Source organism: Nyctereutes procyonoides, unplaced genomic scaffold (assembly GCF_905146905.1).
Source record: "Nyctereutes procyonoides isolate TBG_1078 unplaced genomic scaffold, NYPRO_anot_genome, whole genome shotgun sequence".
Lineage (NCBI taxonomy): Eukaryota > Metazoa > Chordata > Mammalia > Carnivora > Canidae > Nyctereutes > Nyctereutes procyonoides.
In genome coordinates, this window is record NW_026575120.1 from 7,306,430 (window position 1) to 7,320,640 (window position 14,211).

Consider the following 14,211-nt stretch of genomic DNA (forward strand, 5'->3'; position numbering starts at 1 on the left):
TACACCCCTGTTCATCCCTCCGTTGTCCCTCCCTCGGGAAAATCTGATTTAAATCAAAGGTTTTCAGAGAACTATCTACCCATCTCCCTAGCAATTATCATTGTACAATTTTAGATTTTGTGTGCGTGTGCAAGCTCCTTCAGGGCAGAAGCTGCACCCAGGTTTTTTTTTTTTTTTTTTTTTTTTTTAATGATAGACATAGAGAGAGAGGCAGAGACACAGGCAGAGGGAGAAGCAGGCTCCATGCAGGGAGCCCGACGTGGGATTCGATCCCGGGTCTCCAGGATCGCGCCCTGGGCCAAAGGCAGGCGCCAAACCGCTGCGCCACCCAGGGATCCCCTGCACCCAGTTTTGTGCACTTCGGTACCTCGCCCCGTTCCCCAAACAATGAACGTTGAATACATTTGCAGGGTGACTTCAGTAAATGTGTTTGTGCCTCTGCTTTCTCCCCCCGCCCCCCGGCTTTGCTGCTACTCAAAACGAAAAACAGCGATGTTGGGATTCGTGTTCAGATCCGTATTTGTCTCCTCTCCATCTACGGAGGTGGGAAGCTGGGAACCGACGCGAGGCGACGCCGCCAAGCCGGCGAGGGCTGCGGGCCGCGCGGCCGCACGGCGGGCCACGGAGGGCTCGGCCCCACCGCCCCCGTCCCGGCGCGCCCCCCGCGCCCCCGCGCCCCCGCGCCCCCGCGCCCCCGCGCGAGCGCGAGTCGCCGGCGGAAGTGCTGCGTCGCGCACTTCCGGGTGTTGTCTGGCCGCCGCCGCCGCCGCGCGTCTCCGGTCTCCCGGCCGCCGCCGCCGCCGCCGCCTCGCGTCCTGGAGCCAGGAGCGACGTCACCGCCATGGCCGGCATCAAAGGTGGGCCTGGGGCGCAGGGCGCGGGAGGGCGGGCTTGGCCGCCCGGGAGAGGGAGCGGGGGTCCGTCGCGGGTCCCCGCACGCCGCCGCCTCGGCCCGGGCGCGCGCGACGCGGGAGGTCCCTGCGCTGGCGGCCGCCGCCCGCCCCGCGACCCCCGCCTCCGCCCTCGCAGCCCGCGAGCCGAGCTGGGCGCGGCGCCCCCTCCGCCCCCCCTCCCCCGTCCCCCGGAAGGCCGGCGCGGTGGGCGGCTTCTGCGTCGGCCCCCGCTCGCTGCTCGTCTCGGAAGCCTCCCTCCCAGCGCGCGCCGGCCCCGGTACGGAGAACCGAGGGGTCCTGGGCGTGCGGGAGCCCGGCAGCGCCTCGGGCCGTCGCTCGCGTTTTGCAGGAGTTTGCATCCGAGTGGCGAGCGGGGACTGGTTTTGCGGGGCTTGAGGCCCCAGGGGATGCCAGTTACGGGAAATCAGGGGTCCTCTCCCACTCGGCTTGGGGTGCCGAGCCGAGTCCCTCCGGAGCGCCCTGGAAGGACTTAGGGACGGTCCTTTCCTGGACCTTGGCCGCCACATCCCCCTCTTGGGACCTGCGCTCCCCGCTTTCACAGGCTTCCGAAACTGATGCGTGTTGACTTGAGGGGTCCGTCCGAGCAGGTTAGAGCCTGTAAGGGACCCCGAGGTGCTCCTGTTCTGCGCCGCTGCACGCTGACGCTCTGTAGCTGGGCTCGTTGAAGGACTAAAATCGTGTTACAGCTTAATGGGAAATTGCTCGCTTATTCACATATTTTCTTTAGGAATTACGGCAGCTTGCACTCTTTCGTATTACTTGGTAGTTTTTGTTGATGGGATTAGAAGGAAATACCGTTGACAGCCTTTTCAACTCTTTGACCGCGAATTGCATTGATTTCCTGACCTGACGGCTTGGTACAAGGGGCAGGGAAGCAGGAGAACTCTGATAGTAGTTTTGGGTTTTTTTGGTTTGTTTTTTTTTTTTTTTGTGTGTGTGTGTGTGTGTGTGTGTGTGTGTGTGTGTGTTTCTGTGTAACTTCTTTCCTTCAGGACAACTTTTATTGAGCAGCTTTGCCAGAGTCACATTTTTGCTGTATCTGGTTTATAATTTAATGTCTGAAAACATTTCATTTCCGATGTAAAGCTTTGACATTAGATAAGCAACAAAGATCATTTTCAACTTTTTTTTTTTTTGGACTGTGATAGACCTCTTTAAATCCCTGTATGGAAAGGTAGTTTGGGTAGAATGCTGTGGTTTTTAAGAATGTTGCCAGTTTCCCGATTCTTCCCCATTTCTTCAGTGTCATCAACGGAAGTCTCCCTCTGAAGAAAATAGCTTTGTAGTTTCCTTTTCCAAATTTAGGAAAATATTAACCAGGCGGAAGTATCTCAGATGGAATTGTGCTAATAAACTTTCGGTTTCCCGAAGATTTTTCTAATTGTTATGACTTTTATCGGGACATTTTCTTTCGTTGGCCTGTCTTTGTATTAGGCAGGAGTGCTGCTGTAATTGGAGACCATCATTTATTTCTTAAGCCATTTGCTAATATTTGGTCATATGTTAGATTTTTCTGGGAACTCCCAGGTTAGGGAACTGGCCCCTGCTAGGCTAATTTCTTTGTAGTCACAGAATCAGCACCCTGTCTCTGGAGAGTTTAGATAATTGGGCTGTTCCATCCCTAGCCTAGAGGCTTTGGGAGTAGAAACCAGACTCAGATATCTAAGTTTTGCCCTCCAAATGTTTCATCACTCAGTTACAGTATAAATTCTTGCCTTGTTGATGTGTCATATGGGACAACCATTTATACACAAATGATGAAATTTGTGTATAAACCAGCCTAGTTGCTGATTTCATAAGACTGGAGAAACTTTGTAAGTTTCGAGAACACTTTAGAGTGATATGTTTAACCCCATTGATTTTTATCATATCCAGTGTGACTGGGAGGTGGGATGTCACAGAAAGCTATTTTTTAATACTTAAATCTTACCTTGTTTTCATTTTTAATTTTTTAAGAGATCATCTTTTATTGACTTTTTAAGAGTGTACTCAAAGAATTTAGACTTTCTTTTTTGGTAAGAACATGATTGTTCTCTGTCATAGAAGAGTTACCCTCAGACAACATCGAGCCCTAAAGCTATTGCCTTTTGGCCAAGATTACCACAAACCAGTATGCTTTTTGAGATTTTTCTGCCTGATTCAAGAATTTTTTTCAGTTACCATTCTCTTCTGAGAGGGCAGATCTTGCTTATGTGCAGTTCTACCTCCTATTTGTCATTTGTTTATGGGAAACAAGATCTTTAAACTTAGAAAATTTTATGTTACGAGTTACAGGTAACAATGATCATTTCTGGGTAGAGAAAGTACTCAATTTTGTTCTGGCTACATGAATTGCTATTGAAAAAAATATGTATAAATGAACATAGGTAACTATTTTTTTTTTATTCTGCTGAAATTCTCACACAACAGTTGTACTACAAAAATGAATAAATAATGACTGAATAAGAGCCTAAGGGTCTGTTTATAAAGAATGGTGGCTTTAGTGTATGGGCTTTGTGACATCTGTCGTGCTCTGTAGTGACCCTTGTTTCTTCCAGGATTCTAAACTATATTCTGGATAAATGGCTTCTGAATAAATAAATTGTTATTATATAGTATTTATAGGGGTGAATTTAGCTGTTTGGCAACTACATTCAAAAAGTGAAGATGGTTCCCTGAAACTAATATAACACTGTATGTTAGTTATACGGAAATAAAAATTTTTTTTAATTTTTATTTATTTATGATAGTCACATAGAATGAGAGAGAGAGAGAGGCAGAGACACAGGCAGAGGGAGAAGCAGGCTCCATGCACCGGGCGCCCGACGTGGGATTCGATCCCGCGTCTCCAGGATCGCGCCCTGGGCCAAAGGCAGGCGCCAAACTGCTGCGCCACCCAGGGATCCCCATAAAAAAAATTTTTAAGCGAAGATGACATTTTACTTCTTCAGCATGTCTTGTTACAAGTATCTTTAGTGTTCAGAGAATTATTTGCATATTAGTTCTAGTCCAAGTCTCATTTTTTTTTTAAAGAGTAAATGGATTTTTTTAAATTTATTTATGATAGTCACACGCACACACAGAGAGAGAGAGAGGCAGAGACACAGGCAGAGGGAGAAGCAGGCTCCATGCACCCAGAGCCCGACGTGGGATTCGATCCCGGGTCTCCAGGATCGCGCCCTGGGCCAAAGGCAGGCGCCAAACCGCTGCGCCACCCAGGGATCCCCAAGTCTCATTTTTTAAAAAGATTTTATTTGTTTATTTGAGAGCAAGAGAGCACAAGCAGGAGAGAGGCAGAGGGAGAGGGAGAAGCAGACTCCCCACTGACCAGGGAGCCCGATGCAGGGTTCCATCCCAGAGTCCTGGGATCATGACCTGAGCCCAAGGCAGACACTTAACTGACTGAGCCACCCAGGCACCCCCAAGTCTCATTTTATAGAAGAAAGAGCTGACACTCAGCTACGATTATGTAGACAGCTAGTTAAGTGGCTAGTAGGGACTAGGGACCCATTGTCTCCTGACTTTCATTTATGTGCTGTTTTTACCCTGCTACTTTGGAATGATCTTCCTATCCTCTTCCCTTCTGTTCCTTTCTCTCTTTTTTCCCCTTGGGTTTTTTACTCATTCTAAAATATTTATTATGCAGTGTTAAGAGCTGGGGTGTGAGCATGAACAGAAAAACTTTTTCCCTGCTGTGGTGGACCAAACAGATTATAAGGAAAAACAGATACAGGAGTGCCTGGATGGCTTAGTTAAGCGTCTGACTCTTGATTTTGGCTCAGGTCACGATCTCAGAGTCATGGAATCGAGCCCCACATCGTGCTTTGAGTTCAGCACGGAGTCTGCTTGTCCCTTTCCCTATGCTCCTTACCCCACTTGCACGTACACTCTTTGTCTTCCAATCTCTCTCTCTCTCTAAAATAAATTAAATCTGTATTTAAAAAAGGAAAAACAGATATAAGTCATTATAAAATTACAGCTATCGTAACTGAGCAAAGAGAATGTATACAGTGCAAGAAGGGCCTCTGCACATGCATAATCCTCTGCCTGGGATACTCCCCTGCAGATATCCACGTGATTTGCTCCCTCATTTCATATAAATCTCTGTTCAGATGTCACCTCATCAGAGATGTCTTCCGAGGCCGCTCTGTCTGAAATACCACTCCCATCATCGTACCTTACTTGATTTCTTTCATAGCACTTAACATTAATTTTCTAACTTTATTTTTATGATTTTGTTCCCTGCTAGAGTATAAGCTTCGTGAGAGCAAGAGCTTTAATTTTTTTTCATTGCCTTATCAAGAACAGTGTGTGAAAACGTATTAGGTGCTCAGTAGATATTTGTTGAATAATGAATGAATATATCTAATGGGGGAATTGGTCTAGCAGGAGATTTGAAAAAACTTCAGTGAGGAAGAAATGATTGAGCTGACATCTGAAGGACATAGAGGAATTCTCTTGGAAGAAAGAGGAAGGGAATGGAAGAATAATGCAAGCTCCCTGCATGTGGAAGGACCTTGTCTGGTTTCTTAACATATCTCCAGCACTTGTTATGTATTTGGCTCTCAGTAAATATTTCTTGAATGAAATGAATGAATGAAAAAGTTTCCGAGATAGAAGGGACATGTATAAGGGCCATGTGGGTGAGGAGCCTGCTAATTTCCAGGAGAGGAAAGGCCAGTGTAACCAAAGTGCAGAGAGCAAGGCATAGTAATATAGGCTGGTGTTAGGAGAGTGAGCAGGGTCACATTTTGAGGGCCTATGAACAAAACAAGTGGTAAACTCAGTATTTTTCTCACAGTTTACATTGCATTTCATTGTAAACTTGAAGTTATTTGCTGTAAAATAAAAATGCAACTCTTTTTCTTTCTTTTTTCTGTAACTGAAAATATAATGGCACTAAGGACTAGGGAAATGTGTTGAGAGTTGACATGATCTACACCGGTGATCTAAATGAAAACCAAATCTATCTTACCATACCATGTGAGTGGGTGTCTGTAATTATAACCATTTTAATCCAGAGAAATCTGTCAGTAGTACTGGGCAGGATTTAACCCCTTTACTGTTAGTTTTGGTTTGTATATGTTAGCTTTTCTTTTGGTAACTTTTAGACCTTCTGCAACTGTTTTGAAAAATAAGATTTCTGTTGAGGTTAATGTACTGCCTCAGTTAAAACAAAAAACACCTAAGTTATTCTCTTAGCCAATGCAGTTACAGAAAAATACAAGTTATATAGAACTCTAAATAAATAAATTGATCATTTGTATCTTTGCTTAATTCTAGGCCATCAATTAACTATGTCTATTGAAGAAAGTTTTTTCTACTCACTAATAATATGTGAAAACATTTTATAAAATATGTTTTGTGTGTGTATAACTTTAGAAACTATGTTTTATCTGTAGAATGCATCTATTGCTTGTGTTAATATCTTAAAATAGTGATACAAAAAGAAGGATTTATACCCATTATCTTGTGCATTTTCCAATGTGTAGAAGGTTAGGAGAGGAAACCCAACTATAGTTTTGTAAGCTATTTAAAGGTCTATATCAAAATTAGTTGATTAAAATTATTAACTCCAGATATCCTTAGACACTTTTTTCTTACTAGTTTTGAGCACATTGGGTGTATATGCAAGAAGCAGGAACTGATCATGAGAGACTTTCCCAAAAAATAAAGTTCTAAAGTCCAGTAAAGCTGAGAATGCAGTTTCTGAACATCCTGCTTTTCAAACTGTAATGATCTGTGGAGTAAATATAACACTAATTACTGGAGGAACATCGATCTGGCAGGCTAAGATACTTATTAGAAATAGAGCCAGTAATGAGGAAATGTGGTAGTGTGTTCATGATGGGTCAGGACTCTGAAAATCAGTGTTGCTTTATTTTGCTTTGAAGATGACACAAAAAACTTATTCAGAGACTATAGATAACTTAGAGTATAATTGAAGATAACTTACTTTTAATGCATTTGTTTTTTGTATTGTGTTCTGTTTTGCCTTTTGCTTCTGGGATCCTAGGTAATGTTCAGACTGCTAACACTGATATTAAAAATAATGTTAAGTTTAATTAATGTTTGTATTTGACTCTATTTACTTTGCAGCTTTGATTAGTTTGTCCTTTGGAGGAGCAATTGGGCTGATGTTTTTGATGCTTGGATGTGCCCTTCCAATATACAAGTATGTAAAATTTTTGTGTTTTTGAGTGTTTGAGGGTAAAATTTTTCTACTTTTAAAACTTTAAGAATGTTTTGAATGAAAGCTTCTACTATAGAAGTAATCCTGAGAAATGTTCATTGACCAAGGACAAACCTTTTTAAAAGTGCAAAAAATGCTTTGGCTATTGCACTACTGTTCAGTTTTAAGTGCCTATTGATAAAATTAAACATGAGAAGGTTTAAAAATGTCTTTTCAGCAAAAAATACCAGAAGCAGAATTAAGAGACAGTTGACTCAGAAAAAGTTATGTAAGCTATTACTTTCCAAAGGATAGAAAGAACTTTTAAAAATTAATAGGATAGAGACGCCTGGGTGGCTCAGCGGTTGAACGTCTGCCTTTGGCTCCGTGTGATCCTGGAGTCCTGAAGTCCTAGGATTGAGCCCCGCATCGGGCTCTCTGCATGGAGCCTGCTTCTCTGCCCTCTTCCTATGTTTCTGCCTCTCTTTCTGTGTCTCTCATGAATAAAGAAATAAAATCTTTTTTTAAAAAAGGATAGATAAGTGAGAAAAATACAGACAACTAAATAGAAAAATGCACAAGTATGAAAAAAGAACTGCACATTTACTAATAATAAGCACATGAAGTTATACTCAGCCTCTTTCAAAATTAAATGAAATCCTTTGGCAGAGATAAAAGCTATGGGCAGACAGGCACCGCCGTGTGCGGTGGGGTGAAGGAATAGCTATGTGCAGTCATCTTGGAGGCCAGTTTGCTTATAGCTCTCAAAATGTGTATATTCCTTGAACTAGTCATTCCACTTAGAATTTCTCATGCAAATCTCCTGGCAGATGTTTGCAAAGACATGTATATGAGGGGGGATTCTCGGTATACATTGCAGCCCTGTTAATAACAAAAGCCCTGGAGGCATCCTAAAGACCTGTCAAAGGAGAAATGGTTTAAACTATGGTATGTCCATCCATCCATGAAAATCGTAGGCACTCTTAAAAAGAATGAGGAAGAGCTGTAAATCCTAACAGGTAAAGGTTCTCAAGATACATTGTTAAATGGAAAAATGCAGTGATTCATGTTGCTAAAATTTATCTGTATGGAAATATGGAAGGACCCATAAGAAGGTCATTAGGAGAGTGGGAGGAGAAAGGAGGGGAGATGTGGGCAGCTTGGTGTTTCCACTTTTGTGCTTTTGTTTTCTTTTTAATTTTTTATGTTGAAATGATTACATACTATCAAGAAGTTGCAAAGATCACTTCTCTGCCTTTTGGCTAAGATCAAGTGAAGAAGTTGCAAAGATAGTACAGAGAGGTCCCCTGTCCCTTCACACAAGCTTTCCCCAGTGGCCCTGTCTTACATAACCTTACTTGTATTATCCAACCCGGAAATGACATTGGCACAATACAATAGCTAGATTGCACATTAAAAGCCACCTATTTTCTATATTCTGGCTGAAAGTTTTCAACATTACTTTCAGTTCATTTTCTACATTTTGATTTTAGTGTTTTGGGAGTTCACAGTGACCGAAGCAGAGTTTGGGGGTGTTCCAGCTTTAAGCCAAGAAGACTGTCATTCATTAAAAGTTAAGGGCATGAATTTTGCCTTTTAAAAATTACTGTGCTAATATTTCTATTTTCCATATGCTTCTTTATGTATAACTTAAATAATATTTTTGAATTTTGGGCCTTGATTCCAACTGTTTTAGTTTATAAAGCATTTTCTTCTAATATAAGAAATTTTTAATCGCTGTGTCACAACTGGCTTTAGAAATACCATGACTCTAAATGTTTTTCTTTTCAGTGTTCAGGTTATTATTTATTTTTAATCTATATCATGTTTTGTACCTTGCAACATTTCTTTGGTCCTTATTTTTAAAAAGCATGTATTATGTGTAGAAAAATGACATAGATAGCAAAAACTACATTAACTTATTTTTTTTTTCCTAGCCAATACTGGCCTCTCTTTGTTCTGTTTTTTTACATCCTTTCACCTATTCCATACTGCATAGCGAGAAGATTAGTGGATGACACAGATGCTATGAGTAACGCTTGTAAGGAACTTGCCATATTTCTTACAACAGGCATTGTTGTCTCAGCTTTTGGGCTCCCTATTGTGTTTGCCAGAGCACATCTGGTAAGTAAATATATTTTTCTGTTAACGATTTTACATTAGACTGTGTGTTAAAATTACCTCAGGAAAAAAGATTTTGATAAATGACATGAAAAAGAGATGAGAGACATAAGATCCTAGAGGATAGAGATAATCTTTTGTTGTCATTAACTGATAAAAATGATATTGGAGAGCATGGCTGGGGTCTGCATCAACAGTTGGCTCACCAGTACTTCACTCCCAGAACTGGGCACATCAGCTCACCCAGTGCTTCCCAACCACAAGCCACCCCCTCTGTAACTGTTGAAAGGCCTAAGGGGACATTATGTGTTCTCTGCAAATGGGAAAGTATGAAAGAGGGGAAGGGGTGCTGGGCTCCAGGCTCCATATGCTTGTCTCCCTCCCAGACTCGACAATCAGATTCACTCCTCCATCTCTGAGGAGGTAGAAAAGCCAGGGCCTGGCCACCCTTCCAAATGGTGAGGCAGGTAATCCCCTTTGCCCCTTTAAAAGAATGTACATGAATGTGTTTTCGTCTCTGGTACTTTAATCTGCTCTCTAGATAAAATTTTAGATTTACTGAAGAAGAGTTGGGAGCAGATTTCTTTACAAACCAAAAGTTGTAGATGTCTGTGCTCTTCAGAGTCCAGAAGTCGAGCTGTTGAGTAATTATCATCTTCGTGACTTTGTCTTTTTAAAAGAAGTAAATTAAAAACAGCAATATAGAAAAGACCATTACGTCTTCAGTAGAGTGAAAGTTATTATTACAAATTGTATCTGTTTTAGATCATGATTGGCTTTCAACTAGAGTCTTGATTTACTTTTCATTCTCTTTTGTTTTTCATGTGTCTATTAACTGTTTATCTGGCTTCTTTCCCTAGATTGAGTGGGGAGCTTGTGCACTTGTTCTCACAGGAAACACAGTCATCTTTGCAACTATACTGGGCTTTTTCTTGGTCTTTGGAAGCAATGATGACTTCAGCTGGCAGCAGTGGTGAAAGGAATTACTGAACTATTGTCAGATGGACTTCTTGTCATTTGTTGGCCATCCACGCACACAGAAGATGGGGCAGGAATGCTGAGTGGTACAGCAAGCCTCTTGGGGGTATTCTAGGTGCTCCCTTCTCACTTTTATTGTAAGCATACTATTTTCACAGAGACTTGCTGAAGGATTAAAAGGATTTTCTCTTTTGGAAAAGCTTGACTGATTTCACACTTATCTCTAGTATGCTTTTTGTGGTGTCCTGCTGAATTTAAATATTTATGTATCCCTGTTTAGTTTTTTTTTTTTAATCAGTATGCAATGTTAAGCCTTTTTAAAATGTAATAACCATTTGCATTGGTTAGGAATTAGATTTCTGCTGGCTATTACTGGGCTAAAGGATATCTTTTGTCTTAAAATTATTTAACCTCCATTGCAAAAAGTTAAAAGTTTTCAATCAGTCAGGATGACATCACTCCCAATTTTATGCAAACATGCAGACTGTTGGTATACCTTATAGACTGTATACTCAGTGCAAATATAGCTGCATTTATACCTCAGAGGGGCCAAGTATTAATGCCCGTGCCCTCCATAAGGGTTGCTGGTTTTGCCAGTGAGCAGGTGTTTTATGAATTGAAAATTATCTTATGGAATTGCTACAAAGGAGTGCTTTTCTTCTCAGTCGTTAGAAGAATTTATTGTTAAAGGTAAGCGTGTAAAACCAGATTTCTGAGATGGTTTTTATTTATGTTTATTATAGTTAAAGTAGAGTGAGTTGCATTGTGGGAAGAAACGACGTTGAAATTCCATTTTTTTGAATCCTCTATTTATAAGTGAAATGTTTGATCCTCTATCAGCCTTTCATATTTTACCATGGATGAAATGGACTTACGTGGAACTACTACTGATAAGGGAAAGTTGTATGTTTGCGTCACCTAGACCAGAAAACCTTTCCCTGCTTCCTCCTTTTAACTTATTTTATACATTGTATATATTAAGTAAAATAACTTTTCAAATATAGTTTAATAACACTTAAATTAGAGGTGTTTATCTCACCTGGAAAGTAATTGCTATGCCATACATGCCGAGTGCCCCCTGCCCCGCAAGGCCTCGACATGATTAACAAGTGACTTTGTTAGTCTTGCAGAGAAGTGACGCATTAACAATTTAAGATTTAGACCATGGTAATTGTAGTTCTTATTCTCTAAGGTTATATCATATGTAATTTAAAAATATTTAAGACAAGTTTCCTGTATACCTCTCAACTTCTTTGATTTTTATTTCATCATGATAGATATGCTCTTTCCTTTTAAATGACATTTATTGTGTGAATTAATGCAAAGTAGCCAAATCCAGCTGTCTAGCAGCTTCAAACACAGACCTGACCAAAAAATTCCCAGTAACCAGGCATGATCAAATCATAGTGGTCATTTGCATCTCAACAATTATCAGTACCTTTTTCTAGAGCTAGTTATGAAAATGTTCAAGTTGGTTCAACAGTATGTTGTTGAGGATATTTGTGTGTTTATTCAGTATACTTACATAAAAACTATTTTGCCTTCAGACAAAACTGAGTGATCATGACAGCTACCTTTTGTTGTTTTATGAAGTTTATTTCTCAAGAAAAGGGGAACAAATTTTGGGTTTACTAAAGATGCTTGAAGGCCACAGGTTTTATTGCCAAAACCCAAGTTGTGACTTTCGCTGTGAGATGGGAAGCAGAATGAAGGATTTGCATGTGGCTGTCCCACTTAGTAGGCTAGAAACAACTTGCAGTGTTACAATTATATAAATCTAAAGAGGAAGGTACAGGTACACAGGAAGTAGCTGGCCATACAGTTGGGAATTCAGTGCCTGTGATCTACTTGATTTTTTTTTTCAGGAAGTACATATTCTGGCCCTTCCCCATTATCTGTTCTAGAATATCAGTGCAGTGCACTGCTACTGTTTTATTCACTTGGCCATAGACTCTTTTTCTAACAGCTGCATATTCTTTCTGTATACAGATTGCATTGGCAGCATTGTGTCTTTCATCTTGCACACTAGCTCGACATAGTGCTGTCTCTGATTTCTAGGCTAGTTTGAGGTATGAGTTTTCCATAGAATGTGCACTGATACTGCATTGCCATTCTTCTATGGAAAGAAAACTTTTGATGATGAAACAATAAAGATTTTAAATATCTATTTTAGTTTGTGGGTGTTTTTGAAGTGAAAATATACTGTGCACTTCAGCTCTTTAAGTGCATTATTCATTTTAATAACGATGTAAAGCAAGTATGACATTAGTCATTAATGTTAGACTTGAAAGAGTTTCACTTGCAAAATAGAATTGAAACCATAGTAATGTTATGGTGAAGCCCTATGATTTTGTGCTATGATGAAAGGATTGGTAAACTGGGGAAGTAGAATTTTTACCTAACCCTTTACAAAAAAGCCATAAATGATTTTGTTGATATAAAAAGACTGTTGATAATCTAAAGTCAAGGTTGTACCTATTCTTAAATTTTCAGATCTTTTTTATGACTGTATGTTTTATTGTGTATTTATCGCCATTTATTATGAGAGCATTTTGCAAACATTTCAAATAGTTAAAGGTAAAAAATCAGTGTGGTATAGTGTGAACAGAAAAAAGTACTGTTCTCTTTTGTCAAACATGAATCTTGTCCCAGACTGTCCTAATTATATAATCTCATTATATACTTTAAAAAGTTTAGGTCACAGGTTCTTAGTGTTTGCTCTAATATGATTTTTTGGGGGGTAATGTCAAAATAATCCAGATTTCTAGAGTAAACTCTGGAATATTTATACTGAATGTGACGAGATTCATAAGTTTCAGGTAACTAAATCAGCACATCAAATTTAACAAGCAGTCATGCAGCATTACTGTTAAGTGATATGTACATTTTACATCTCAGGATGTTTTATGGTTTATAAAATTGGTGGAAAATTCAAAATCATGTTTCTTCCATATAAAGCCTATGTTATCCTTTCTCTTGGTGAAGATTAGGGAGCTCTTATTTTATTACAGGCCTCCTAATTTTCTGGCATTCCCAGAGAAGAGAACATATCCTGTAAAATAAATATTCCAGATAACTGAAGTTTATCTCAAAAAGAACTGACATTTGTTTTATTTATTTTGGTCAAAGTATTAAATGAGTCATATACTTTTGTACTTTCTAAGAATATATTAAGACATTTTGGGTTTTTCTTGGTAATTTAGGATTATCATAAATTATTTCTCCCTCTTTTAAAAGGCCCCAGACCTGTATCTTTCTGGAATTGTGTTTTTGCTGGCTTTTCTTAGAACTCAGTTTGTTCCTAGCATGCCTTAACTACTTTTGTTTCTAATTTTCTTTTTCTTTTTTTTTAAATTTTATTTATTTTAAGATTTATTCATTCATGAGAGGCACAGAGAGAGAGAGAGAGGCAGAGACACAGGCAGAGGGAGAAGCAGGCTCCATGCAGGGAGCCCGATGTGGGACTCGATCCCGGGTCTCCAGGATCACGTCCTGGGCCAAAGGCAGGTGCCAAACTGCTGAGCCACCCAGGGATCCCCTGTTTCTAATTTTCTAAACTATAGTAGGGGGCATCTGGGTAGCTCAGTTGGTTAGGTATCTGTCTCCTGGTTTGGCTCAAGTCATGATCTCTGGGTGCCTGGACTGAGCCCCACGTTGGGCTCTGTGGTAGGCAGGGAGTCTGCTGGGGGTTCTCTCTCCCTTTCCTGTCTCCTCTGCCCCTCCCTCCACTCACGTGTGCAGGCACTTTTCTCTCTCTCTCTCTCAAATGGGTGGATAAATCTTTAAAAATAAATAAATAAACTATAGTACATTGGGAGGAATGGAAAGTTGCCAGGGGAAAAAATAGGTAACCAAGCAGACTGAATCAATTATGTTATATTTCTATTCACAATACCTCAGTGGACCTAACTAGGTGCTCCCACCTCTTATACAAATGAAATACATGCTTTGTGATGAATCTTCTTCCTGCTTAAAGGGCTTTAAAAAAAAAAAAACTAGCTGTTAAACTGTATATACTAGACAGTGGGAGGCTGTGAGAGGAAACAC

General features: G+C 40.4%; 1 protein-coding gene across 1 annotated transcript; it reads left to right on the forward strand.

Moving 5' to 3' along the window:
• Positions 1–736: 736 nt before the first annotated feature.
• LEPROTL1 (leptin receptor overlapping transcript like 1) lies at positions 737–12,331 on the forward strand. The gene is made up of 4 exons (XM_055334899.1): positions 737–857; positions 6,993–7,068; positions 9,003–9,189; positions 10,047–12,331. The coding sequence occupies exons 1-4, from the start codon at positions 842–844 to the stop codon at positions 10,161–10,163; spliced, it is 396 nt and encodes a 131-aa protein (XP_055190874.1). The 5' UTR covers positions 737–841; the 3' UTR covers positions 10,164–12,331.
• The last annotated feature ends 1,880 nt before the right edge of the window (positions 12,332–14,211 follow it).